Source organism: Hippocampus zosterae, chromosome 4 (assembly GCF_025434085.1).
Source record: "Hippocampus zosterae strain Florida chromosome 4, ASM2543408v3, whole genome shotgun sequence".
In the NCBI taxonomy this organism is placed as follows: Eukaryota; Metazoa; Chordata; class Actinopteri; order Syngnathiformes; family Syngnathidae; genus Hippocampus; species Hippocampus zosterae.
In genome coordinates, this window is record NC_067454.1 from 16,850,819 (window position 1) to 16,876,411 (window position 25,593).

A 25,593-nucleotide genomic window follows, 5' to 3' on the forward strand; every position below is an offset into this window, starting at 1 on the left:
CAACAAGTTGTCACCGTGCTGCCAGCAAGCTAAAAATATCGAAGAAAAAAACTTTTCTGTTGATGGTTCAGCTACATAATTACATTTTATTGTGGTTGATTACCTATTTATTTTCTTGAAAACAACAAAAAATATAAAACGTTCTTTTTTTTGTTTCTGCTTTTCTTAAAAACAAAACATTTTGAGAATTGTCATTTTCCCAAATATTATCCTCCAGTTTTGGGATGACCCAATTTTATTTTTATTTAAAAAAATTATCATACTGTTATGCAAGGTGTAAGAAGTAATCCACGAGAACTCAATAGTCTCGCGATAAACAGCGAGATTTAAAGCTCCCAAATTTGGCCGGGCCAAAGAGCGACATCCGCTGGCGGTGACCGACACTCAGTGACGCTACCTGGGAGCAAGGTCCGAAAACACAAACTAACAAACAAGTCTGCTTACCAAGAAACGTACATAGAACAAGTTTTTGCGAGGCTGACATTGAAGCTGTGACACTCAGGGAGGAGGAAGGAAGAAAGTGTCGGCGGATTTGGAGCAGCGCAGACGGAATTGACGCACACCTGGTAATATGTTTACTTCAGGCTGCACCTAAACTAGCACATTAGGACTAAGCCGAATATTATTTTGTCAACATTTAGTGATTAACTTTGTGTCTGTGTGTGGCGTTGTCTTCGGTGCTTGTGTGCTTTGTTTTGTCTTGTTTTTTACTGCGCCACGCTGCCATGATAGATAGGTGCGTCATCTCCCAAAATGTGCTCCGATGCTGAAGCTGCTGGCGCTGGATGCGGGGGGGGGGGGGGGGGGGGACTCGTTTGTCATTGATTGACAGGCTTGTTGTTGCATTCGTCTCCAGACGTGCTCACGTGGAAAATTGCCATGACGATAAGACGAGATCATACATAATCAGGATTAAATTAATTAAATATAGTTAAAATACTAAATGCTGCAAATCAAGGAATCTATTGCAATGTCCTCAAATGTGTGTGTAAAACTGCTTTCGAAAATATCGCCTGAAGTGGAAGGTTGGACAAGTGCATTCCATAATTTGAGGGCAAAGCAAGTTTTTAATCTTGTGAAAGGGATATTTCGTAAAAGGCACCCAAAACACAAATTGTGAGTGCTTTTCAGAGAGTTATTCCAATTTTGTGCAGTGGAAGCTAACAGGAGACAGCTCTGTGTCCTTTTTGTTCTAGTGTGCCCATATTAAAAGCCGAGTGAATAACGAGCGACTAATTGTGTTTTCAAATTAGGTCCATGGGTACACCGCGGGGAACAGGATTGCTCTGAACTCCCCATTGAAGCACCCAAGGATGTGAAATTTGCCACATTTGTAGGTCAGGCTGCTGCAGAGGTTGTTGTCAGGCAGACTCGTAACACCTTCAGAGAGCTTCAATTATTTTCCTCTTTTCCAGTACTCAAGCAATATGTCTAAATTAGTTCCCGACCGATAGTTGTAGGCCGATGTTGATTCCGATACTTGGCCGGAAAAAAAAATTCCGCTGGTTTATTACACTGGTCAAAAGCAAATTTTAATCAGAAACGGCGTTCTGTGTCTCTAAATGTATTCTGGAAGCTGTTTTCAAAAATGTATTTTATTTTTGTCTTGCACATCAGCTTTTATGAGATCTTGCCATTTTTGGTTTTAAAGTTTGACCTATAAAAGAGCATGAACTTCTGAATTTAGATTTACATTCTGGTCATAAACGTATGCAGCACATAAGCATCATGAGGAGTTAGGAGTTATTGCTGAAACAATGCATAATGCATTCTAACGGCGAATCACATTGCTCTTATTCCATTATTTTATTTGTCATGAAGTGATGATTTCAAATTGAAAACCGCAGACACCTTTCCCACATGTCATCTTTGACAGCATGAATATGAACATTCTTATCATAACTATACTTTGCGTGTTAATGGGCATATGAGGATGGAGAAAAATGTCATGCATACAGAAAAACATTGTGTCAGCCATGTTTCTCCTTTCCTTCATGCCCGTACCGACTGAACAGTATTTCCCGTTTCATGAGACAGTAATATTACATGGCGTTTAATCGTAAAACTCACAAAAAAGGCCTACTGTCGGCTGACATAAATGACCGACCGATTAATTGGTGCAGCTGCGGTCTAAATTGGGTCTTCATCTTAGTAAGTCTGAGAGAATCTTAATTGATTTCATAATTTTAGCAAGGGTTGCAAGAGTGTAACCCCGTCCCATCTGGAGCTTATCAGAGGCTGACCTGCTTTGGATGAGCCACGTTAGCTCCTGTGGGCCCACATGCTGATGCAGGGCTGCAGAAGAAGGCCACAGCTGCCTCACTCTTGTCCTAAACATTCTTCGTTTTAGTGGACCTGCCAACCTGCTGGCAAGCAAATATTCCTCCTCCTCCTCCTTCACTTGTTCCTCTTTCCTCCATTCTATGAAAAGAGCTTCCGGGGATATTTTGCCCTATTAAAAAAATAATAATAATCTCATTTCACTAATTCCCAATTATTATGCACAGGCATATTTAAAAAAAAAGAGATTCTCCCAATTTGCGCGGTGCAAGCAAGGGATGAATTTGAATGTGACACCCGCTCTCTCTCTCCTCCGCTCCACCGGGCCGATGGGGGGGAGGAACCTTCACTCGGATGAAGTGACGAGGGAGAGCGCGCCGTGAGGCTGTCATGTAAGCGGTCTCCGCTGGGGCACAGCGCTTCTGCCTCAGGTAGAAGTGTTCTTAGTGTTCCCGCTGCCGAGGCGCCAGGCGACACGCTGCTCTCTGCAAAGGTGACGCCGCTCTGCCAAGCCACAGAAATGGAGAAGGTAAGATTGTTGATTGTGTGCTTTGTTCCTTTGGTGTGGCATATGCAGGGTTTTCTTTTTGGCGGGGGTTTTGACATTATGTTTCTGTTGGCACTCCTTAAATGCATGCAGAAATGTTTTCTTTTCTTCAAAATTATCTTTTATGCTGGTCGCTGCTCATGAGTCGTGAACGATTCTCATCGTTTAATTTTTTCTGCATTATGAGAGCTTCACAGAAGTTAAACCCTCAAGATGACAACAGGAACAAACAAGTTATTATTGTAAATGTTGTATTGATTGATTTAAATAGCACCAATTCATAGTCGAGGTGATCTCAAGGCACGTCATAAAGTGAGCGAGTCAAGAACCAAACTCCTCTTTCAAGAAAATGATCGAACCCCACATGAGCAAGCTCTCAGCGACAGAGGCAACAGAGGCTTGAGAGAGAGTAGAGCAGTGGTGTACAAACTTTTTCTATCAAGGGTAACATACAGAAAAACGAAAGAATGCAAGAGCCACTATGACATATGCTTGGCAGTTATATATTATGTTCATATGCATTCTATTTATTTATATAAAACATATTTTGGGATGCCCATTGGCTTTGTATCCCACTCGAACAGACCCGCTCCTGCACAAAGAAGCATCACAATCACTTCAGCTTCACATTCAGAACCAAGATGAGAGCAATCTGTCCTAATCTGACCTTGACATGGAACAGAAAGTGGAACAGCAAACAATTGCGATTCACACTGCTGCATTCACAGTTCGAAAAAAAAGTAACTAATTTTAAAAGGTGTTATTGGTGGAAAACAGGGAAGTGGAAAATTTGACTTCCTTCTTCTCTTTCCCTGCTTCCCACCCTGTGTGGAAAGTAAGTTGTGCAATGCAGGCAAATGACATGAATTTTACGATATGCCGAGGGCTGCTAAAAATTGGACGGCGGGCCGCAAATGGCCCTCAGGCCATAGTTTAGACCAGGGGTGCCCATTAGGTCGATCCTGATCTACCGGTAGATCTAAGACAGGTCCCAAGTAGATCCGAGGAGTGTTGAGGAGAAAAACAACAAACAACCATTTGTGTGTCTTTGTACATGTTAGTAATATATTTTTTGTGTTAATATACACTGCACCCTAATCATCTTATCAGTCACATTGTCACTAAAAAAATATTTAAAAAATAAAATAAAGCAGCTACATTTTAAATTTACAGTGGCGCGTGATTACGTCACCGGAAGTTGTTAGCGCTCAGCAGTTTGCAATTGCAGCTTGTGATCAGAGCTGTTGCGCGCTATCTTTTATCGTTATGATTCTCATTCAGAGTTTGCTTCGTGTACAATTCACCGAGGGCACGGGCAAAGAATAGGAATCTAGGAGGGTCCAGGTAAGCACTTTAAAATGGTACATGTGAGCTACGATAGTTAACAGGCTGCAAAAGTGTGTCGCATGCCTCCGTTTCAGGCTATTTCTCATCATGGCGTAAGCGCGTGTGTGTGCGTGTGCGTGTGCGCGCGCGTGCGCGTGCGGGTGCGCGTGCGGGTGCGCGTGCGTGCGTGCCGGGAAGGGTAGATCCCGGGAGGTTAGTTGATCAAAAAGTAGATCTTCGATCTAAAAAGTTTGGGCACCCCTGGTTTAGACCCTCTGGGGTAGAGGGATGGCTAACAAGAGAACAATAGGCACAACAATAGCTGTAATAATCCCTTGATAACAGCATAGGCAGACATTTAGAAACACCGTTCTTCTTTGTTTCCTGGTTTCACACATCCTTTTCTTCATGTAAATAAGAGTTTAAATTTTTTTTTTAAATCTCCCTTTATCAGATTTGCTCAGAGTGCTCGGAGATGACACTTGCACAGAGCTTGTGCACGCTGTGCAACAAGTGGTTGTGTTGCCAGTGCACGGATGTGCATCAGCATCAGAAAGCCGCAGCGTCATCTCTGTACGCGGACCTGCACGACCAGCACAGGCCTGAACTGCCCCAGAAAGGCTCTGGCTCCCTTCCGACAACTGGACAAGGCAAGCAGGCTTTCAATGAAGTAAAATTCAAAAATTCAGCTAAATTCAAGTTTTCTTTTCTGGCCTGGCTGACAGTTTACTTTTCAAGCTCCTCCATGTCATTGCTCTCCCTGTGGTTCTCTACTCAAGAGCTCAAGCACAAAGTCAAAGTCTCAAGCGTAATTGACTTTACCCCTCTCTATTTTAGTCTCGAACGCCGTGTCGTCGTCCTTTTAGGTTGTGAAAATGATCAAGTCTAGTTTTGACAAAGTAAAGCAATCAATAGGAAAAACACAGCCTATGTTTTCAAACTTAGGGTGTAAGAGTAAAAAGTCACACATTGGTTTGCATCTCAGCCATGGTGTTCCTACAACAAATGATTAAAGTCTTCTCTCGCAAAATCTGTTAGCCGACACAATTCAAAAGAAGCAGACAAGGCGGAACCGTAGCTGCGACCTCACTTCCGGTCTGCAGTTGAAAACGATTTCGCCGAACATAGCGGGTCCCCATACGATGAATTCTTAACTCTAATGCACGATGAATCAGATGACAGTGTTCTGACTCGTGCTGGCATAATGTATGGTTGCTTTAACTCTTTCATTCGCCAATAATGATAACCTGTAACCTGATACATTGATAAGCTGTCCACTGTCCTGAAAGGGTTAAAATGCTTGGGTTTAGTTTCCCTTTAACAACAAAAAATAAATAAATACTCAAGTAAAAGTAAAAAGTACGTTGCATTGAAACTATTCTCACAAGTAAAAATTAATTCAAAAAGTTACCAAAGTAAGTAATGGACTAATGGTACCCACCTCTGAGGCAAATAGCCCAAAAAAGTATTTAGTGTTTAATATGTATTAGTTTTAGTATTAGTTTTAGTCTTTTGAAATATATGTAGTTGTTTGACCTTCCTTCTTCTGTTTGGACGTAAATCAATACCGAAATAAATACGTTTAAAATGAAACTTGAAAACACATGTATGATATTAATTGACAAAGATGCAAAAGAAGGACATTTTTGGAAGAGCTGTAGTTAGTTTTGGTTTGAATATAGATTGTTTCACCTTCGATTGGCTGGCAACGAGTTAAGTTCAGTTAATGGATAGACGGATGTAGTTTTGGTTAATTTTTGTTGTTGTTCTTTTTAAGCGTTGTTGGTAATGTATTTCATTACAAAATGTTTGTTTTTTGTTATTAAATTTTAGTTTTATTGTCATTTCATTAATGTTCAAGATAACAACATTACTGAGGAGTGGCTGTCTTCATGTACTGCATATTTGTATGCCTGTATATTACTGCCCCCAGGTAGCCAAGATGTGCACAACAGGAGTTACAGTACAATGTCTATTAACTTGAAGCAAAAAATGTGGCAAAGAAGACAAACAAAAAATTATTCTCTTACATTCACTGTAATAATAGACTGCTACTTTTCTTACAGGTATTTAAAAACAAAAGTTTTCCGTCAAATACACCCCATGCTATTATTTAAGGAAATATCATGGTATGCCTTTTAGTAATAGCTTCAAATGATTCCTAAAGATCACGTTTTAATCACTCCTTTATTGAAATAAGTGTCCCAGATTTGTAAAGAGGCTGTAAGGTTTCATTATTTGCTAATTTTAGCTTGCTGCTATTTAAAGAGCCTCAAGGGGAGAGGAAGCTTTTGTGGACCACTCGTTTGTCCTCTGCGCTCGTTCATGGTGAGACCTTAGTCTTCGTATGTGCAGTGTGAGAAGAGCTGGCAGACAGGATGTGGGCAGTCATGTTGGCTTTGCTAACACCAAACGATGCTTTGCGCTCGTAAGCCACACAAGTGTGAGCGGGTCACCCCAGGTGAGGCGGCCAACAGCGAGCGGAAAGGCTGCGTTCGTCACTCTCCACGCTGACCTATTTGCAAGTGTTTGAAAGATATTTTAGAGTGCTGCTGGCTGCTGCATCAAAGAATTGATTGGACCGCTTGAAATATTGCTTTGTCACTCAGATTGCTCTTGAACTGTTTGAGTCAAACTTGAATCGCATGCTGATTACATGCAGTCGGTGTAGCAAAGTAGAGTTTGTATTTTAATCTAACAACCTGTCCTGGAATCAACTCAATGTTATGCTCTCAGTTTCAGGTTGTTGGCTGTCTTCTTCTAGCCGAGGCCAGGGTGCTCAAGCCCGATCCTCAGGATCATTATCAGGCTTCTGCAAAGCTTGCTGATGAGCTGATTGGACCGGACTAGGAGAAACAGTTCTTTTTTTTAGATCGTCAGATAGCTATATTGACCTTCCAGTGACTGAGCGAATAAGCGTGTGTGTCACACTGGGCCTTGTAACTCTAAACGGTCACTTGAGACTGGGGTGGGAAATTGGCTAATTGGGCCTACTTTGGATGTTGTCATTTGGGGGTGTACAGTACTCACTTTTGATGCCAGAGGTCTAGAGACAGTAAAGTGAATTCAGAGATTTGTTATACTATTCTACATGAACTAAGCATTACTCAATTGTGGAGATGCGGGGGAATAATCTCCTTTGATGACCTTGCTGACATCATCAATATGACATCATCATTTTCTGGCAGCATTCCACAAGATCTTATTCACTTCTTGCAACAGTTGTTGGTGTTGTCGTTCATATACTGCTGCTGACTCCAGCGTCTGCACTGCCCCTCCACACACTTGCTAGAAAATGGAATAATGGCTGCTAAAGTAGTTGTTTGTTCTCTCGAAAGACATTTGCTGATCATAACATTAGGTACACGTGGACACTGTCGTGTAGTATGATCCAATTACCAACTCGTGGATGACTGAGACTCTACATGAACAAAGAAAAGCACAATTTTTACCAAGCACTTGGTATTATTAAATTCATCGCTAAATCAAAAATGAATCATTCTCTATGTTCAATCATTTATATCTACAGTGCAGATGTACCTACTGAAACGGACAGTCAGCATGTATCTGCAACAGTTGCACAAATGCTGCTGTGTGGTGTGTCTCAAGTTGTCCGCACGAGTCACTTATTTTCTAATTGCCGTTGCATATTGTCTCCCAACGGCCGGCCCCAGGTACAGGGTCGTATCCTTGTTCCATCCTCATGTGCCACTCTCATGGACAGCAGCCCCTGGAGCTGCTTTGTGAGTCATGTGACCTCCTGTGCTGCAGCACCTGTCACCTGTCCTCCCATAAAACCCACAGGTAAGACCTCCCACACACACGCGTTCATATAACACAAGGACACGGCAAAGAAGGGCCGAGTGCAGGTTTAAACGTTCCCTGTCACTTTTATCATCAGTATCTGTACAAACACTCCCCTTCTCCTCCCTCATATCTATTCAGGATTCGTATGCTTGTGTTTTTCGGAGATGTTACAGCACAGCAGTCGGCTCTAAGGTCACCTGCATCCCCGGAGAATAACATTTCCTTCTGGCGTTGTTTATTCATGAACTTCCCCTCTGTGGTGCATGCTGTGAATGCTTCACCTCATGTGTGCAGGGTGGTGCAGATTGGGAAGGCTCTTCAGGATCAGCGGTGGCTCTTTGAAAGCCTGATGGTACAGGTGGAAGAGAGGAGGTCTGCAGTGGAGAACAATGCAAAGCAGATAGAGGACAGGTTGGTTCACATTAAAAAAGAAAAACTGACATGAGGTCACTTCTGTGTTGTACTATGACATCAGGAATGTAACTTAACCAATACACATACCTTCACTTTCCAGACAATCAATTGATCTAATGAGCTTCTTTCCAAATCCATTGATTTCGATGTCTTAATTTAACAATACACTTGTTATTATTGTTAAGGGACAGGGAGTGAGCCCTGCCGCAAATCCATCAACAACACCCACCCATTAGACAAGGCTATGGCCTGGTTAAATGAAATCCCACCCTCACTTTAACATACTTCCTAGGTCCCAAGATGCCACAAAATAGTGCCAAAGTACAGGGAATAACGAGGATAAGTTTCCTAAAAAAATCACAAATAAACAAATTTGCTTATGCTGAACTGGAACTTAAGGGAAGATTCACTCTACTGTGGCTGTAGTTCGGGAAAAAAAAAAACCTTTGTCCTTCTCTTGCAGCTGGCAGGGTTCTTGTACTCGATCTGTTTGGGTTGTGTATAAAGTGGAGATGAAAGGTCTACACACCACTGTTCAAATGCCAGGTTTTCATGTAAAAAAAAAAAAAGGCATCAGGTTGAATTTTTCAGTCAGAATTCCAAAAGCGACGTTTGATGCAAACATTACACTGTTATTCACCAAAAGAACACCATAACCACAAGGAAGCATTGTGGTGGCAGTATCATGCTCTGGGGCTGTTTTCTTCAGGTGGAATGCGGTCTTTGACATGGTGGAGTGAATTATGAACAGTCAGTGTTTGCATGAAAGGTTTCGGTTTCTGCTTGAGAGCAAACAATGAAAAGCAGTTTTTAAAATTATATACAGGATATACTTTTATAAGTAATACAAGTTATCGGACACAGTGATGGAAAAAGTTAGGAAATCATTTAATTTAGTGTCATTTTTTCATATGACAAAAACCTGGCATTTGACCAGGACCTTTTATATCCATTCTCTGCTGATTTTGTGGCCTGTGAGTTTGTTTTACAATCTTATGCTAGTGGGATTTTTTTGACCTGTCCTATGAGATTTCCTTTCCATTTTCTTTCTTTTTGTAGAGTTCATGGAGTCAAGATTGCACACAGGAAGGCTGAGAACCAGATTAAGATGGCAAAGATGATTATGATGAACGAGCTTAACAAACGAGCTAACCTATTAATAGAGCAACTGGAGGTAATTACTTTCTCCTTTTCTTTCCTTATCTCTTAGCCAGTTAGCGTTTGTACGTGTACAGAATCCTCTATCAGCACTGAGAGAAAGCGAACAAAAGCCCATAGTGCTCAATCAAATTCTCTTCAGACAACATGTACTGAAATAGAGTAGAGTGAGTGGTGATTGCTCCTTGTGTGCCAGTAGGCACAAGAGACTGCTTGCATGTTATTGTTTTTGTGCAGAAAATTTCAGAGGACTTGCAGCAGCCTCTGGAGGACCAGCTGCAGGGGGCGATAGAGACATGTGCCCAATTAGACCATGTGCAAAAGTTCATCAGTTGGGCAACCACCCACCATCGCCGGGGCCCGGTGCTCTTCAGCAGGAGACTGGTAAGCCATCAGAATGATGCGGTGACATTCACTGCAAGTGGAAATAAAAGTACTGGGAAAACATACAAGTAGGTTAAGATTCAGTGAGCTTCAGAGAAATGCATATGTGGAGGTAGATGCCTCCGTGTGGACACAGTGAAACCCTCAAACTCATACAATGACGGTGAAAAAAAATGCTCCATATCATACACATAGCAAAGGACACTTCATCAGGAGTACATTCAGAACCTGTGACATGTAAACAGAAGAAAATGCGATGCTCAACGTATTGTTGTGTTTCGTTGGTGGAAGGACACAGAAAAAAAAAAAAAAAGAATGTGCATTATAACATCCGACAGAGCCCCTAAAGTGACATGGAGAAAAAAAAATTCGACCAAATGTGAAAGATTCTCATCCAATTTATATTGGTTATGTTACTCCTCCCATACACGGATCATCTATTGCTTTCATTCAATGTTAACCTGTCATTTTTCAAATCCAACCCACAACGCATTATACATTTCCGTAAAATCAAGGACATTAACCCGGACAATTTAGAATCACTTATCAACAACCTCCCCAGTACTGATGGTCTTTCTACAACAGATGAGTTTTTGACACACTACAATACAAATTTCCATAACATTCTCGATATCCTGGCCCCACTCAAAACCCGAACTGTCTCCTTCAACCAAACAGCACCCTGGTTTACCCCTACCCTCAGACAACTTAAATCAAAAGGCCGTCAACTTGAAAGATTATATAGAAAAACTGGACTCGCCATTCATAAAGAAATGTACATTACCCACTTTCTCCATTACAAGGACTCAATATCCAAAGCCAAATCAATCTTCTACTCTGGATTAATCAGTTCCAATGAAGGCAACCCCAGATCACTCTTTTCACTCATTTCTAAACTCACTAAACCTGCTGACACTCTTCCCTCACATCTCTATTCCACTGATTTTTGTAATACTCTGGCCTCATTTTTTACATCCAAAATCCAACTTATCCACCAGCAACTCACCCCTTCAGCTGCTCCTAACCCTCCTTCTCCATTCTCCCCGGTTCCTACCCACCTATTCTCTGCATTCACATCCCCATCTGTCCACCAAATCTCCATCTTAATCCAGAAGTCCAAATCCTCTGCTTGTCAACTTGACCCTCTCCCTACTGTTTTAGTCAAAGCTTCTATCCCGGCCCTCTCCCCTCTCATCACTAACATTATTCAAACTTCCCTCTCTACTGGCATTGTACCATCCCATCTCAAAACTGCTGCTGTCACTCCCATACAGAAGAAACCTGGCTCTGATCCCTCCGACTTGAACAACTTTCGTCCCATATCAAACCTTCCGTTCATCTCCAAACTTCTAGAAAAAACAGTAGCTGCTCAACTTCACACCCATCTTTCCTCCAATAACCTCTACGAACAATTTCAATCTGGCTTCCGTCCCCTCCATAGTAACGAAACTGCCCTCCTCAAAATATGCAATGACCTTCTTCTCTCTGCTGTCTCCGGTTCACTCGCCATCCTCCTCCTGCTTGACCTCAGTGCAGCCTTTGACACCATCTCTCACTCCATCCTCCTCGACAGACTCTCCTCCATTGGCATCACCAGCATCCCCCTCTCCTGGTTCCGCTCCTATCTTTCTGACCGCACCCAGTTTATCCAGCTCAAACGTTTTAGATCTCACCCCTTTCCCCTCACTTCAGGTGTTCCTCAGGGTTCTGTCCTTGGCCCATTGCTATTTCTAATCTATCTTCTTCCCCTTGGTAATATCTTCAGGAAACATCACATTCACTTTCATTGCTACGCGGATGACACCCAGCTCTACATCTCTACCAAACCTAATACCATACTTCCACCATCCTCCCTAACCAACTGCCTGCAGGAATTAAAATCTTGGTTCACCTCAAATTTCCTCAAACTGAATAGCAATAAAACTGAATTCCTCCTCATTGGCACTAAATCTGGCGGCCCGGTAGTCCAGTGGTTAGCACGTCGGCTTCACAGTGCAGAGGTACCGGGTTCGATTCCAGCTCCGGCCTCCCTGTGTGGAGTTTGCATGTTCTCCCCGGGCCTGCGTGGGTTTTCTCCGGGTGCTCCGGTTTCCTCCCACATTCCAAAAAACATGCATGGTAGGCTGATTGGACGCTCTAAATTGTCCCTAGGTGTGAATGTGAGCGTGGATGGTTGTTCGTCTCTGTGTGCCCTGCGATTGGCTGGCAACTGATCCAGGGTGTCCCCCGCCTACTGCCCGAAGACGGGATAGGCTCCAGGACCCCCCGCGACCCTAGTGAGGATTAAGCGGTCCAGAAAATTGATGGATGGATGGATGGATGGCACTAAATCCACTCTAAACAAAATAAACAATTTCTCCATTCCCTTCGAAAGCTCTTCCATCTCCCCCTCCCCTCAGGTCAAGAGTCTGGGTGTCATCCTTGATAGCACCCTCTCCTTCACCTCACATATCAACCACATCACTCGTTCTGCATATTATCATCTTCGAAACATCCACCGGCTCCGCTCTTCTCTCACTCCTCAGTCCACTGCTATACTTGTACACACCCTCGTCACCTCGCGACTCGACTACTGTAATTCCCTTCTGTTTGGTCTCCCTCAAAAAACCCTCCATAAGCTTCAACTGGTCCAAAATTCAGCCGCCCGCATTATCACACTCACACCATACATAAACCATATTACACCTGTCCTCCAACATCTCCACTGGCTCCCCATTTTACACCGCATTCAATATAAAATCCTGCTCCTCACATTCAAATCCATTCATAACCTAGCCCCTCCATACCTATCTGACCTCATCCATATTCCTACGCCTGTCCGCTCTCTTCGTTCCTCCTCCTCTGTCCTCCTCTCTGTCCCCCCTGCTCGCCTCGTCACCATGGGAAATAGAGCCTTCAGTCGCTCTGCTCCCCAGCTTTGGAACTCACTCCCAGCTGACCTTCGTAATTCAGACTCACTAACACATTTCAAATCCAGCCTCAAAACACATCTGTTTCGACAAGCCTATTCACTCAGACCATAAAGCCATTATTTTATTTCTTTATTTATTTATTTTGTATTTATTTTTTCTTATTTGATGTTGTTTTTAACATTGTACTCGTGATTTTAACTGCTTGTTGTAAGGTGTCCTTGAGTTTCTAGAAAGGTGCCCACAAATAAAATGTAGTATTATTATTATTATTACATTAGGGGCTCTGTCCATAGTTTAGAAATGTTTTGTTTTGTAATAAGCACTCTCTTTGTCTAACAGGCAAGGGTATTACAGTAGTCAAGATACTATACGCGACTTGCATGAAATTGGTGCTGCTTTAATTCGATTATACTAACATAACCCGCTCCCTCTCACCAATATTTAAGTTTTCAAAAGGTCCGCCTTCAGTTTTGTACCTTGGTTTATTCCTGGCCACGTTCAAATCTCACTCGAACTTGCAGAAATTGCAATCTCCCCCTTTCAGTCTTACATATTAGTCATGTATTGGCAATCCATTCCACCATAGAAAAAGGAAATGGAATGGATAAATCACTTGACATGAGTATGCATTCTTCTTTCAGATTTCTCTGCAAATCCAAGAATTGCTTGATTCATCACTGCAATCTGAAGCTTGGAGTCCTGTGAAAATCAAGTTCAATTGGGACGCCAGCTACTGGACCAAACAGATGTCCTCCTTAGGTCAGATGTCATCAAGATAACAATTGCATGTTGATTACTGTTTTCTTATTGACCCATTTTTTGTAGGCATGGTTTTGTGTGGTGTCATGGGTCCAACCTCCAGACCCACTTTGTCACCTTCTCCACAAAAATATTTTACTGCATTTCTAATTTCATACGTGTATGTGTGGCTAGTAATGCAAGTATGTATAGTCTGTCAGCATAATGCACAATGGCAGTCAGTTAATTCAGCGATCGATCATTGCCAACAGCCTATAAAAATATCAACGCTCTCTACCGTGTTGTCATCCTTTTACTCTTTTTGTTGTGAGCCACTTCTACCATGACAATCATGCCATATTTATGTGGTTGAAAAAAAGAAGAATAAAGCGCAGTACATTGTATAGCATGTGGGTCCCTAAACAGGGTCAGAATTTTTCTGATGACGCACAATGGTAGTGCTAATTGTTTTGTGTTCGGAGATCGAGTGACCATCTGCCATTTTGTTTCGCAATTTTCGGGGAATAGTCATGAAATATATTTGATAGGTTCATTGCTTTGTTAACTTTGACTACTAGTGAAATGTTAAAGGAGTGACTCCACTTTTCTCGAACTGTTGTTTTTGATGCGCCTCTTCCAGAACTCACATGATTGGCTAGAAAGAACATAGAATTGAGGCTTATCGTGCTAACAGCTGATAGAACTGTTTTGGCATTACTTGTTCATTTGGTGGCATAGCCTGAATTAAAAAAAAGGATGCCGCGTGCATATGGCTTACTGTAACTGTGTATTCCGCAGGCCAGCTGACTGTGGAAGGTGGAAACTGCCCCTACCCTCAAGGCTTGGCCTGCTCCACCGTTCCAAGGACCCAGCCTATCACATGCTTGGCCCTGACGCCTGTTTACCACAGAGGACGTGAGCCGGCCTGTGGCTATCAGATGTGCTATGAGCCCCAGGCGTGTTGCATCCATGGCCTCCCTTCTCAGTCAGAGCTGGACAAGAGCCAGCTGGGAGGTCCGCTCTACAATTCCAGCTATGTTCCAACTGGCCCTGGGTGCCAGGTGCAGAGCCAGCAGTTGCTGAAGTGCTGGCACCCAAGTGACTCCTCTGCCTTGCAAACATATTCCCAATGCCCTTCGACTCCATCCCATGCCCCAGTCATGGGACCGATCGAGACCAATTGCAGTCGTGGACCTGCATCGCAACCTCAAGCAAGCACGCCCGAGTCCCAGTCGCTTCCTGAATCACATCTCCATCATCATCACCAGAGAGGTCCACTTCCAGTCAGCAAGTGTCAACAGAGTGAGAAACAACCTCATTCACGCCCGAGCCGTGTCCCGTGCCAGGAGATGTTGCAGAACAGCGCAAGTCTGCAGGAGGTGCAAGACATTGTGGCCGAGGAAAGCCAGGACGAGCGATGCAGAGTGGAGGAGAGTCATGACCCAACAGTTGTGGCAGAACTTGAGGAGGAACAGCCCGGCAGAAGTGCAAAGAGTCCTGTCCAACAACAGTTTCAGGTTTATCCTCCAGCAGAAGTGAGGAAAGAGCAGCAGAGAATCATTCCTGCGCCGATGCTACGAGGTCAAACGGCTGGCCGGGTGAGAGAAAGTTTTCCCAACAATCCCAATAACAATAATTTCAAAGAAAACACCAAAATAAAACGACGCAATCCAATCTAATTGTAATCAATGACATTATATATTCAGTGAGTGGACAATACACACTCTATAGACCTCTCAAAAATGTGCACAGATCAAGACCGTTTCATATGAAACATTCAAACCCTTGGAAATGCTACTAAGCTAATACCCAAGCTGAAATAAATATGATGGCGGCAGCCAGGCACTGACTGATTTACTTGGCTGACATATTGTAAGAGAGAGCAAGATTATTCTATTTTAATTAAAATCTTCAAAGTCCTCGAACTAAACACACACCGTTTAATTTATTGCCAGAATGATCACTTCTCACAGCTGACAGCCTGCCTGAAAACAGATGGCACAACAGAACGTCGCTTCTTTTTTTTTTTTTTTATATATATATATGACGAAAGGATAACTGGAAAACAGAGTTTCACATTTAACGGCAAAGCATCCAAGAATTTCGGAGAAAACAGCCCAGATTTACTGCCAGTGGTTTGAGCCATCAGTTAATTATCCCTCTCAAAATCCTCGAGATGCTTGATCACAATCGAGAGAGAAACACAGACATGCATTGTTTCTGTGTCACAGCCTGTGAATATGACATAAAATCACTTGAGCGTAATCATTCCTGTACTTAACCTACCATTAATGAGCCACTCGGGGAATAGTGAAAGTATCATTTCAGCTCCGATTAGCACGCCGAGATAGATTCACCACCGTATTCCAAAAGAAGGATTAAAGTATGTTCTGAAGCAGTCACAATCCTTCATGTGTCTTCTGAAGAGGTGCGGATCAGGTGAGTCTTTTAATCGCAGGTGCTCTCTATCGGCCTGACCTCGATGTGGAAAAAAGGGCGTGTCTAAAAAGCAAACGAGTTTCAAGCCTCCGGCTCACAACAGCTGAAGACTGGATTTGATAGCTGACTTCAAATGCAATCCAAGAGAGCAGCGGAATGATTTGTAGTTTGGGCGTAAAGCACCAACACAAAGAGGCAAAATACTGGCTGTCAGCAGTATCTGTAATTGTGGTAAAGGAGGTCCATCCAGACCATGGTAATGCACAAAGCATGAATCAAGGCAACTGGGCTCTCCATGTTTGTTGATGTTTCACTTTTAATCCTTTCAGGGACAGCGGTTAAAAAAAAGGTCAGAATGTAAACCAAGCTGATGGAATTTCCAATTACGTGTTAACATTAGAATTATGCTCCTGGACTTAAAGGCCAAGCTACGGGGTTGTTTTCAACGCACAACGTATTCTCTCTGTTTCATGTTTGTGTATGACGGTAAACTTCGACAGCTTGAAGTTACTTTTTTTTCGGTAGGAGAATTTCTCACTTTCTGCCAAACTGCCGCTTGTTGAAATTAGTTTAATTCATTGGCTCGGCTTATTGGATTGTGTTCAGGTCTTTGTTGCTCATGTTTCTTTTAACTTTACAACTATAGCAGGATTCCACTAGCAAGAAACAAAAAGAGATGACCCCCCCTGAAACCTACAAGCTATTCCTAGCTTCGACTTTAATGAAAGGAAAACACTGCTCTCTATATGAGGAATTTGCATGTGGTGATCATTAATGGTAACCAATCCTTTCATTGCGTGAACAATTGGGAATAATATATGCAGCTGTGATTCTGAAGGACCACTTGCTTTGAATTAGCGCCAGAATAGGCTCTGAGTGATGTTTTTGTTTGCACGTCCTCCCCCTCTTTCTGCTGTTCATGACACAAACAGGTGAACCTGTGCATGATGTGGCACAGCTTGAAACACTGTTGAGTTCTGCTCATTTGTGTTCCGCACAGAGATCCACGTCCCTGGAGGTTTCCGTGACAGCCAACAATTGTGGCTCCGATGCACAGCACTGTCAACTCCACCCAAGCTCGGCGTGCACAAACGGGAAGAGATGTTCTCAGAGTACCCCTGTAGAGCTTGCGGCTCCATCTGTCAGCTCTTATTCTGAAAGGCCAACGGGATCTCCTCACCGCTCGGATGAGCGAACTGCAAATATGGTAACAAGCAAGGTAGCCTCGTCTCATCAGAAATGATGTCATTGAAAAAGCTTCAACCTGAGAAAATCACGTGGTATGACCAAGAGACAGCGCACTGTCTTGAGTTGAACGCAAGCTTCCACACAAATGCTGCGGATTTAAGTTGACGTAAGCGGAGAAGTCTTCAAACACACTTTGCAATGCTGATCGTTTTGTGTTTAGTATGCCAGTGCGGACTCCAGGCAGAGAAGAGCTTCAGATGGCGTTCTTTGCATTGTCAAGGAAACCTCAGCCGACGTCATCCTCAGCAGAAGTGGGCGGTCTCCATTGTTCTCCTACAAATCGGAGCCAGGTGATGGGAAGTGACTCAATCTTACATTTACGTCACTGACTATGCGATAAGCTCTATATCTACCTCCTCGTTAGATCCTTCATACTTAAATGATGACGTGCGTCATGATGCAAAGGAAAAGTACAGCGTGTCCAGAAACGGTCATAACGGGTACGTACAGTCACCTGTGGCGTTTACACGAGCCATAAAGAAATGACAATGTTCTTATTTGTGTTCCTGTGAAGGAACAGAGATTCCCAGGGAGACTCTGGACAAGCCAGAGTTCCAGTGGTTTGCCTCGAACGCCTGAAAGTGCTTATCTCTCAACTTCCCCCACATGGACGAAGGCAGAGCGACCCCTTACCCGCAAGCACGACCGAGAAGGCTACTTTGCAGCAGCAAACTTCTCAGGATGTAACGTACAAGGTACGGTATGCAGATTGCTGCAAAGAAAGCAACGTGATGGAACTGCCCTCAAAATGAACCATTGGTACGGTCGTGCTACAGGTTGTTTGTTGCCCTGAGCTCAGGTCTCAGCCAATGCCCCAAGACCCATCCGGCATAAAAACCGAACCACAAGAATCAAGTTACTTTGTGAGAAATGTGGTTCTCTCTTCCGTTTCCTTGTTTGCAGAAGTCACAAAGGATAATTCTGTTATCGTGAATATGTTTTTATACCATGACATCATGTTTGTGAACAATAGGCACTGGGGTTCTTTGGGTTGGCAGAAAAATGAGTGGCTACCTCTGCCATGAACCGAAACGATGACGTAAATAGTTGTTAGAGATGAAACGAGACTAAAGGCTTTTGTGGAAGACATTTTTCCACAGGTATGTCCCAAAAAAATGTTTGATGGGTTGTCTATGAGTAATCTAGCAAAAGCGAATGACAAGCCTGTTCGGAGATGACGGTGCTTTATCTCCATGAGAACCCCGTTGCAGCACGTTTGAGATGTCTTCCTCCTCCAACGCACCTGATTCAAATGACCGGGCTTCTCAGTGCTTGCTGATCATAAGTCATCATCACCATCGACGACGTGTGAATTTCCATCACGTCTATCTCTCAACTACTCGCCTGTCGAAATTGAAATTACGGCCAATGTTGGGTCTCCTTTTGAAACGGTTTACCGCATGTAATATCTTGTTTTCAACCGATACTTCACACATTCAAACTAGAAAAGAACGCTAAAATCACCAAGCCATTGATCCTATTTTCTCAGTTTGCTCGGCCATTGACGAGCAACATAATAGTTTCTTCACTCAGAGGTTTGAGTTTTGCCTCCCACAAGGTGAAAAGGTGTAGAAAGTACCGCATTGACATTTCTTCTCATTCCACTCTTTTGATTGAAACATCGGAGAAAGAGTTGCCTGATTGCATGTGGAGTGAGATCAACATTTTACTCCTTATAGGGCGTGTCCAAAGGCCCCGATACCTCGAGGACCCGTGCGGTCACAGCATCACAGTCTCCAGACATTCGTCAGTGGCTCACAGTTGACAGTGAGTGGGATACGTGCCCAAGGGCCAGCTTTGCCAAAGCATCCACCCTGCCACCCGATGACCGTCACGGAAACAACTCTGAGCTCGACTCCGACTCCGACTCTGAACCCCAGTTAGTCTCAGAAGAGGCTGTTGTCTGTTGTCAAGTCGAACCGCAACTCGATTCGGACACATCGCCCGGGTTCTCGTCAGAAACGGAACTGGAAGTTCCAGGCAAGGAGAATGACGGTCTGCAAAGCTGCAACAGAAATGACTCAATGGGGGGCTGCGATCGATGCGACACATTTTCAGAAACGGCTTCGGGAGCAGGATCTGAGGATGCGCAAAGCGGACCGGATGCTGGTGCAGACTCGGGTGCTGCAGAATCCGAGTCGGACAGCCAACCAGAAGTTAGCATCCCGTTCCAGGCAGAAACGGATTCAGACCATTTGTCTGATCAGCACGTGGACTCTCAGGAGTCTGTGGAGTCTGAACTTGACATTGAATCTGAGCATGAAACGACAGACGAGCCACAACCCCTGCGCTCTGACCTCGAGGAAGAGTACCCCGTTGGACCTGGTCAGAGGCCACTCCTCATTGCAAACCCTCGCCTGCCGAGGAGGACGGAAGAAGTTGAGGAGGACAGTGCCCAAATTGAGAGTGAAGACTTCTGCGGAGTCTGTCTGATCGGTGGGGACCTTTTATGCTGTGATGGTTGTCCAAAAGTTTACCATTTGTCATGTCACATCCCACCTCTGCTAAGCTTCCCGTCGTAAGTGTGCATTTTCTTGCTCCGCATTCAGAGTGCGCATTTTCACTGACTCGCCGCTAACCTCCAAAGCAATTGTTTATTTGTTGTCATCTTCAGAGGTGACTGGCTATGCAGCTTGTGCAGAGATGTTGTGCAGCCACAGGTTGAGTATGACTGTGAAAATAGAAGAGCATCCGGGGAGCATACGTCAGGGCATGGCCTATCTGCATGCGATCAGAGAGTAAGTGACAAGTCCTTTTATAAAACATTACTGATGATGCACATGCTCACCTGTGTTCTTGGTTTGTTTGCTTTTTTTTTTCAATGATCTCTTAGAAATGTGAGCGATTGACCCTCCTGATCCTCAATAATATCCTGAGTGCTCCTTTTCACGAGCCTGTCAGTCCACTTGTGAGTGCTTTTCATACATTTTTTTCATTTCTTTCACTGCAAGTCGAAAGAAAGCCCCTATGCAGAAACCAAAGTGCTGTAAATGGTTTGCGCTATGCTGTCCTTGAGGCAATAAAATTCTCTCTTCACTTGTCAAGGTGAATGGAGAAGAAGCCTGAAGATTAGCAAGAGCTGATGTAATGTCATAGCCACAGTTGTGGGCTGTCCATTTGGTAACTTGGCCTTGAGCGGGGACACGATGCGCCTCTCAATGCCCACCGTGATCAGGTCCCCATAATAGACACCATCAAAACTCTCAAGTCAATTCAAATTGACAGTTCAGAATCAATATTCAGCCAGTGTTGATAAAAGCATTATCATGTGCAATAAAATACATCACTCACCAGAAATATCAAAAGTAGGTGTATTAGATGTGCGGATGTGTGCAGACCACAACGGGCTTGTTTTGCTTGTCAAAGTTGGCTGTTACACGTTTTGCGCTCATTAACTCTTTCAGGGACAGCGGTTACTCCAATGGACAGATTATCATGTGATCAGGTTACAGTGTGTATGAAAGGGCTAACCAATCGGCGGACAAATGAATGCTGCTGAATTTGAAATAAGGAGTGTTAACGTGGACATTTCGTGGTGCAGGCTCGTCATTACTACCAGATCATCAAGAGGCCTATCGACTTGTCCGTCATCCGAGCAAGACTCAACAAGAGGAGCACGCAGCATTACAACTCCACCGAGCAGTTTGTGGCTGACGTCTATCTCATGTTCCACAACTGTGCAAAGTTCAACTATGTAAGTTCTGACATGTTAACATCTATTTGTTGGGTTTGTGTTCTGATTGTTGTTGATTCGCTGCGAGCATTTTGTTCTCCTGTCTGACCACAGCCCGATTCAGAGGTGGCGCAAGCTGGCCGCAACCTCGAGACCTTTTTCACCTCCAAGTTGAAAGAAGTGTTCCCAGGCAGAGTATTCCCAGTGGCCGAGGCGGACAGTGACAGCGATGAATATGATGAGGCCGTCCGAGCCACTGAGAGTGGTTTCCCCTGGCCGGAGAGGAGGGAGCAGTGCCACAGGAAGAGGAAGAGGCGACAATCGCTTAAGTCAAGGAGACATCACATGTAACCAGGACTCAATGATTTCTGGTCTACTTTGATATTTATTTTTGAAACAGCTGGTGGGATGTTTGTGTTCTCTTTAAATAATGGGAGCGGAATGACAGTTATGGATCAGTTCGAGCTGCTTTGGGTTGGGATCTGGGTTCAAATCTTGACTTTTTTTCCCCCCTGCACAGTCCAAAAGTATGTTTTGTTAGGTTGAGTCTCAATTGGCTATAAAATTGACAATGAATGGTTTTGTATGAGTCAGTCTTGTGATTGGCTGGTGATCGGTCCAGGGGGTTTTCCGCCACTCACACAAGCGTATCTGGGATTGGCTTCAAGTGGTGATGATGGATTGCTGGATCTATCGACAGCCCTCAGAGGGTGCGAAGGCTCAAATCTTTTCCAGTCGAGAAATCACTCACTGGCTTTGAGTGTGATCTTGACGTTTTGTTCCATTGGAGCAAAAAAAGAAAAAAAAAATCTGGATCTTCGGCAAACTTTGCTTCTTTATAGTTATGAAGATCCTAGAGAAGCACATCCCTCCCCCAAAACTGGAGTTGATCATATTCAACCAAGAACTCAATTTCAACATTGAAATAGACTTCCCAAAAATGTGCTGTGAGATAATTCATTTTTATCCTTGGAAGAATAAGTGTCTATCAAGAAAATGATGATGATGATGATCACCAATATATCAACAACACGTTTGAAAAGAATAGCCAGTGGACAAGAATCCAGGGTTTTAGGGTTGGGTTTTGTAACCTGTTGCATCATTCTGACATCAAATTTTGCTTGTTATGATTCCCCCGCTCTCAGTGCACTAACACTCACTTGTCTATATGCACCTCGCCTAATATGTCGTACCTTGAGGTTTGCTCTAATGTACACCGAGGATGCTGCTGCTGTATGTTTGGGAAAATGTGTCCGCCCTAGAGTGAACAGCTTCATATTTTGTTCATTACAGCACTTTAACATAACGCATTGTATTTACTGTGTGGGTCAATGTACAGTGTACATGTACTGTAAAATAACACACAACTTAGTCCTATTCAGATTTCATTGTAGCTGCAAAAAGGATGACATACTCAATGCATGTAAATATTTAAATCCAGGAGGGAGTCAGTCTGCCTGGCTGATTGAACTTGTAATGTAAATTACACCTTGTGGCATATAGAGGCATACATAGAGGCAAACATTCTGCGGACTGTACCTTATTTCTCCGCTGTATATCAGTGTAGGTAGGGTTTTGCTCAAAATAATTGCCAGGTGCTTTGACCACTAGAACAATAAGATGCCACCGGCTTTCCATAGTTGAGTAAATCAAGCCCCAGATATAGAGTAAATGATCAGTGCCACTGCACAAAGAGTAATTAGGGCGGGTTTTAATAGAGTCTGTTTTGATCGTATCATTTTGCCAGAGCTGCATGAAATGGTTTAGCCAGTAACCCCAAGTATCTCAGGCCCATGCAGTAACAGTGGAAGATGCAGTATTGCCAGTCATCCTTGATAATATCACAAAGTACCTGTTATTGTGTTATGCTAAGCCACTTTCTGTAACTGTCGCACATTTCCGTTTTGGGTTTATTTGCTTCCTTCAATGTATGATAGCTGGACTTTCATAATATCTGTTCATAATAATGTGTGTTCAATGTGTTTTGAAAAGTGCTCTAGAAATAACATTCCTATATTAACAATGTGTGCCATCAGTAGTATTAGTGCTGCGCATGTATTTACCGGTAATTTTAATGGAAATTCATTCAGCTCAGTTTGCGCTTGTGTGAAGAAGCTATTACAAGAATATTAAATCACTGTTTCTATGTGAGCGGATCTTATTCCAGATTTTTTTTTAAAGAATGTTAGCCAAAACTGCACATATCAACAATTAAAAAAAATGGAAAAGTAGCAAAATTGTGATTTTTGGAGCACGGCAGTTTTTTTTTGTTTTTACGTGCGGTATGATCCTCAAGCTTTACCTGATTGTTCCCAGACATAGATATAATGCCATTCTTGTGTTTCTTTTTATAGAGGAGCCATGGGAATAAGTCAGAGGCACTCTCTCAACACACAGCAATTGTCAGCAGGCAACTTGCTTAGTGTCTTTGTCGGGCAAGGAAGGTGACCTTTCAGTCAGCAGAGTCAAATACTAATTAGACACAGCTGTAAACTTTGGTAAACAATGAAAAGGACAGACGGAAAGGCACGAAGAGAAAACAAAAAAATGATTCCTGATGAGTGCAGCAGTTTATGAAATTAGGGTTTGGAGTTTGGAGCTCCAAAATGGTTCATGATCATTTACTGTATTCTGTTTGATGTGCTGACCTTTTTGTGCTATTTATTAAGGTGGGCCAATTGATTTGTTTGTTTAAATTTTATTAGTGGTGATAGTGCACAAAATGTACCAACATCTGCATTGACACATCAACCAAATGGCCTTTTAGCGCTATTGATTAACACGGTCGTACTAATTTGTCTCCATTTTTTGTCAGGGTGACGCTGGATAAAAGATAGCTGTGTCTGCACTGAGTCACAATTGGGTATACTTCAAAATTTGAGGGACCAAGTCTTACTCTAACACGGTCTTGCAGCTTTCCACATTCATGCTGCAAAGATTTCCATTATTGTTTACACCGCCTAAAAAGTGTGAATTTGAGAAAAGACAAAAACTCTTAAAATCCGTTCAGGGATTATTTAAAGTGAATTATTTCATTATTTCTTAACATTTAATGCGGTCTGCCATTTCCGTGGTTACTACTATTGAGTTTTTCGTGTTATCAGGTTAGTGTGCATGAAAGGGTTAATACTCACGTGGTCATCATGAGAAGTGTCACTCACGTGGCTCTGTACCGGGACCTCCTCAGCTGACACTGACAGCAGTGCTCTTGCGGTTGTCGGTTACACACTAAGGTAAAAGGTTGAAAGGCCTTTTGTGTATCCACTTGATAGAAATTGTGTTTTCTCCTCGCAGTCTCCTCCCCTCCGCTCCACTGCTTCGTTTTCCTCACAATGCTCCAACAAGGCAGTAAAATAGAATAGTCTGTCAAAATAGCTTATGCATTTTTAAAAATGTTTTTAAGCGTTTGTATTAAGACTAAAACAATAATAATCACTTAAATTAAAAAAAATATTCGTCACCAGAGCGAAGCTCTCAATTTACCGGTCGATCTACGTCCCAACCCTCATCTATGGTCACGAGCTATGGGTCGTGACCGAAAGAACGAGATCCCGGATACAAGCGGCCGAAATGAGTTTTCTCCGCAGGTTGTCCGGGCTCTCCCTTAGAGATAAGGTGAGAGGCTCGGTCATCCGGGAGGGGCTCCGAGTCGAGCCGCTTCTCCTCCACATCGAGAGGAGCCAGGTGAGGTGGCTTTGGCATCTGATTCGGATGCCTCCTGAGCGCCTCCCTGGTGAGGTGTTCCGGGCATGTCCCAAAAGGACTCCCGCCCGAACACTCGGTGTCGGGTCATTGTTCTACTCCTGCCTGTTTTTTGGGGTCCACCACGCAACGTGACAATTTGGGCCAGAAATCAATTTACAACTCCGGCCCGTACATGGTCAGCCAGTATTGAGCCACCCTTAAATGCAGTTTCAGATTTATTTTTTCAAAACGCAGCCTTGTTTTACAATTGCACACCGATGCGGAATTACATCCATCACACGCGCACACACGCGCCAGGTTCAATCAGGCCTCCCAGATAATTTAAAAATGAAAAAAAAATGCATAAAAGACAGAATTAATATTTTTTAATAAGGTGCAATTCATTGAGTATCCGCTGGGGGACACTGTTTTGACAAAAGAAGACAACAGCAGCCTCAGTCCGTCACTGAGACAGACCCATGACAGCAGACGCTATCAATAGTACTCTCACATTTACATATGTAATAGCACTCTCCTTAGTTTGTAAGGTGTAGGCAGGGATTACATTTAGATTTTATATGCACGTGTAAATGGTTTAAAACTTCGTTTCTTTATAAATCTTGTTCAATCATAAAGTGCATTACCATATTTTTCAAGACCAATTACTTGTTAAAATTTGTACAATCAATGGGATCAGTTGCAATGCATATATGTGAATGATAAAAGTAAATTAATGCAAATATTTCTTGAAGGAAATGTAAGGTGCTTCATGAAATGTTTTGTAAAAGATACGTTCATTAAATTTCAACATTTTCCAAATGTTCTTGTGCTTCTTTATACCAAAGCAAAGGAAAGACATATTGTTTTGGTTGTTTATTGCAAAGTATATCATTTTAATGGTTCGGCCCACTTGACCTCTACCGAGGCCGTATGTGGCCCACCATGTGAAATGAGTTTGGCACTAGTGATGTATAGTAAGGCGT

General features: G+C 43.1%; 1 protein-coding gene and 1 long non-coding RNA gene across 7 annotated transcripts; both read left to right on the forward strand.

Annotated features, from left to right (window-relative positions):
- The first annotated feature begins 322 nt into the window (after window positions 1–322).
- Window positions 323–23,153, forward strand: trim66 (tripartite motif containing 66). Of its 6 annotated transcripts, XM_052063593.1 has the most exons (18): window positions 324–566; window positions 2,641–2,809; window positions 4,608–4,803; window positions 7,828–7,957; window positions 8,255–8,371; window positions 9,434–9,548; window positions 9,770–9,916; window positions 13,470–13,587; window positions 14,365–15,164; window positions 17,006–17,224; window positions 17,414–17,543; window positions 17,618–17,693; window positions 17,768–17,948; window positions 18,933–19,771; window positions 19,868–19,991; window positions 20,087–20,161; window positions 20,795–20,947; window positions 21,041–23,153. In XM_052063593.1, exons 2-18 carry the CDS (start codon window positions 2,801–2,803, stop codon window positions 21,275–21,277), a joined length of 3,666 nt encoding a protein of 1,221 aa, XP_051919553.1. In that variant the 5' UTR covers window positions 324–566; window positions 2,641–2,800; the 3' UTR covers window positions 21,278–23,153. The 6 variants fall into 6 exon arrangements, 5 of the variants coding, with proteins under 5 accessions (XP_051919553.1, XP_051919552.1, XP_051919555.1 ...); XM_052063592.1 differs by having other exon boundaries at window positions 324–2,809; XM_052063595.1 differs by having other exon boundaries at window positions 324–2,809; window positions 17,774–17,948.
- Window positions 23,154–24,753: 1,600 nt separating this feature from the next.
- On the forward strand, window positions 24,754–25,429 carry LOC127599623 (uncharacterized). The gene is made up of 2 exons (XR_007962155.1): window positions 24,754–25,111; window positions 25,165–25,429. It is a non-coding gene; the product is annotated as an uncharacterized LOC127599623 (long non-coding RNA).
- Window positions 25,430–25,593: the final 164 nt, after the last annotated feature.

Excerpts from the sequence above, each read along its gene's own strand:
- trim66 (XM_052063592.1), top strand. Across the intron at positions 4,804-7,827 it reads CCTTCCGACAACTGGACAAG|GTACAGGGTCGTATCCTTGT; the intron begins GCAAGCAGGCTT and ends GGCCGGCCCCAG. Across the intron at positions 17,694-17,767 it reads TCCAGAAACGGTCATAACGG|GAACAGAGATTCCCAGGGAG; the intron begins GTACGTACAGTC and ends GTTCCTGTGAAG.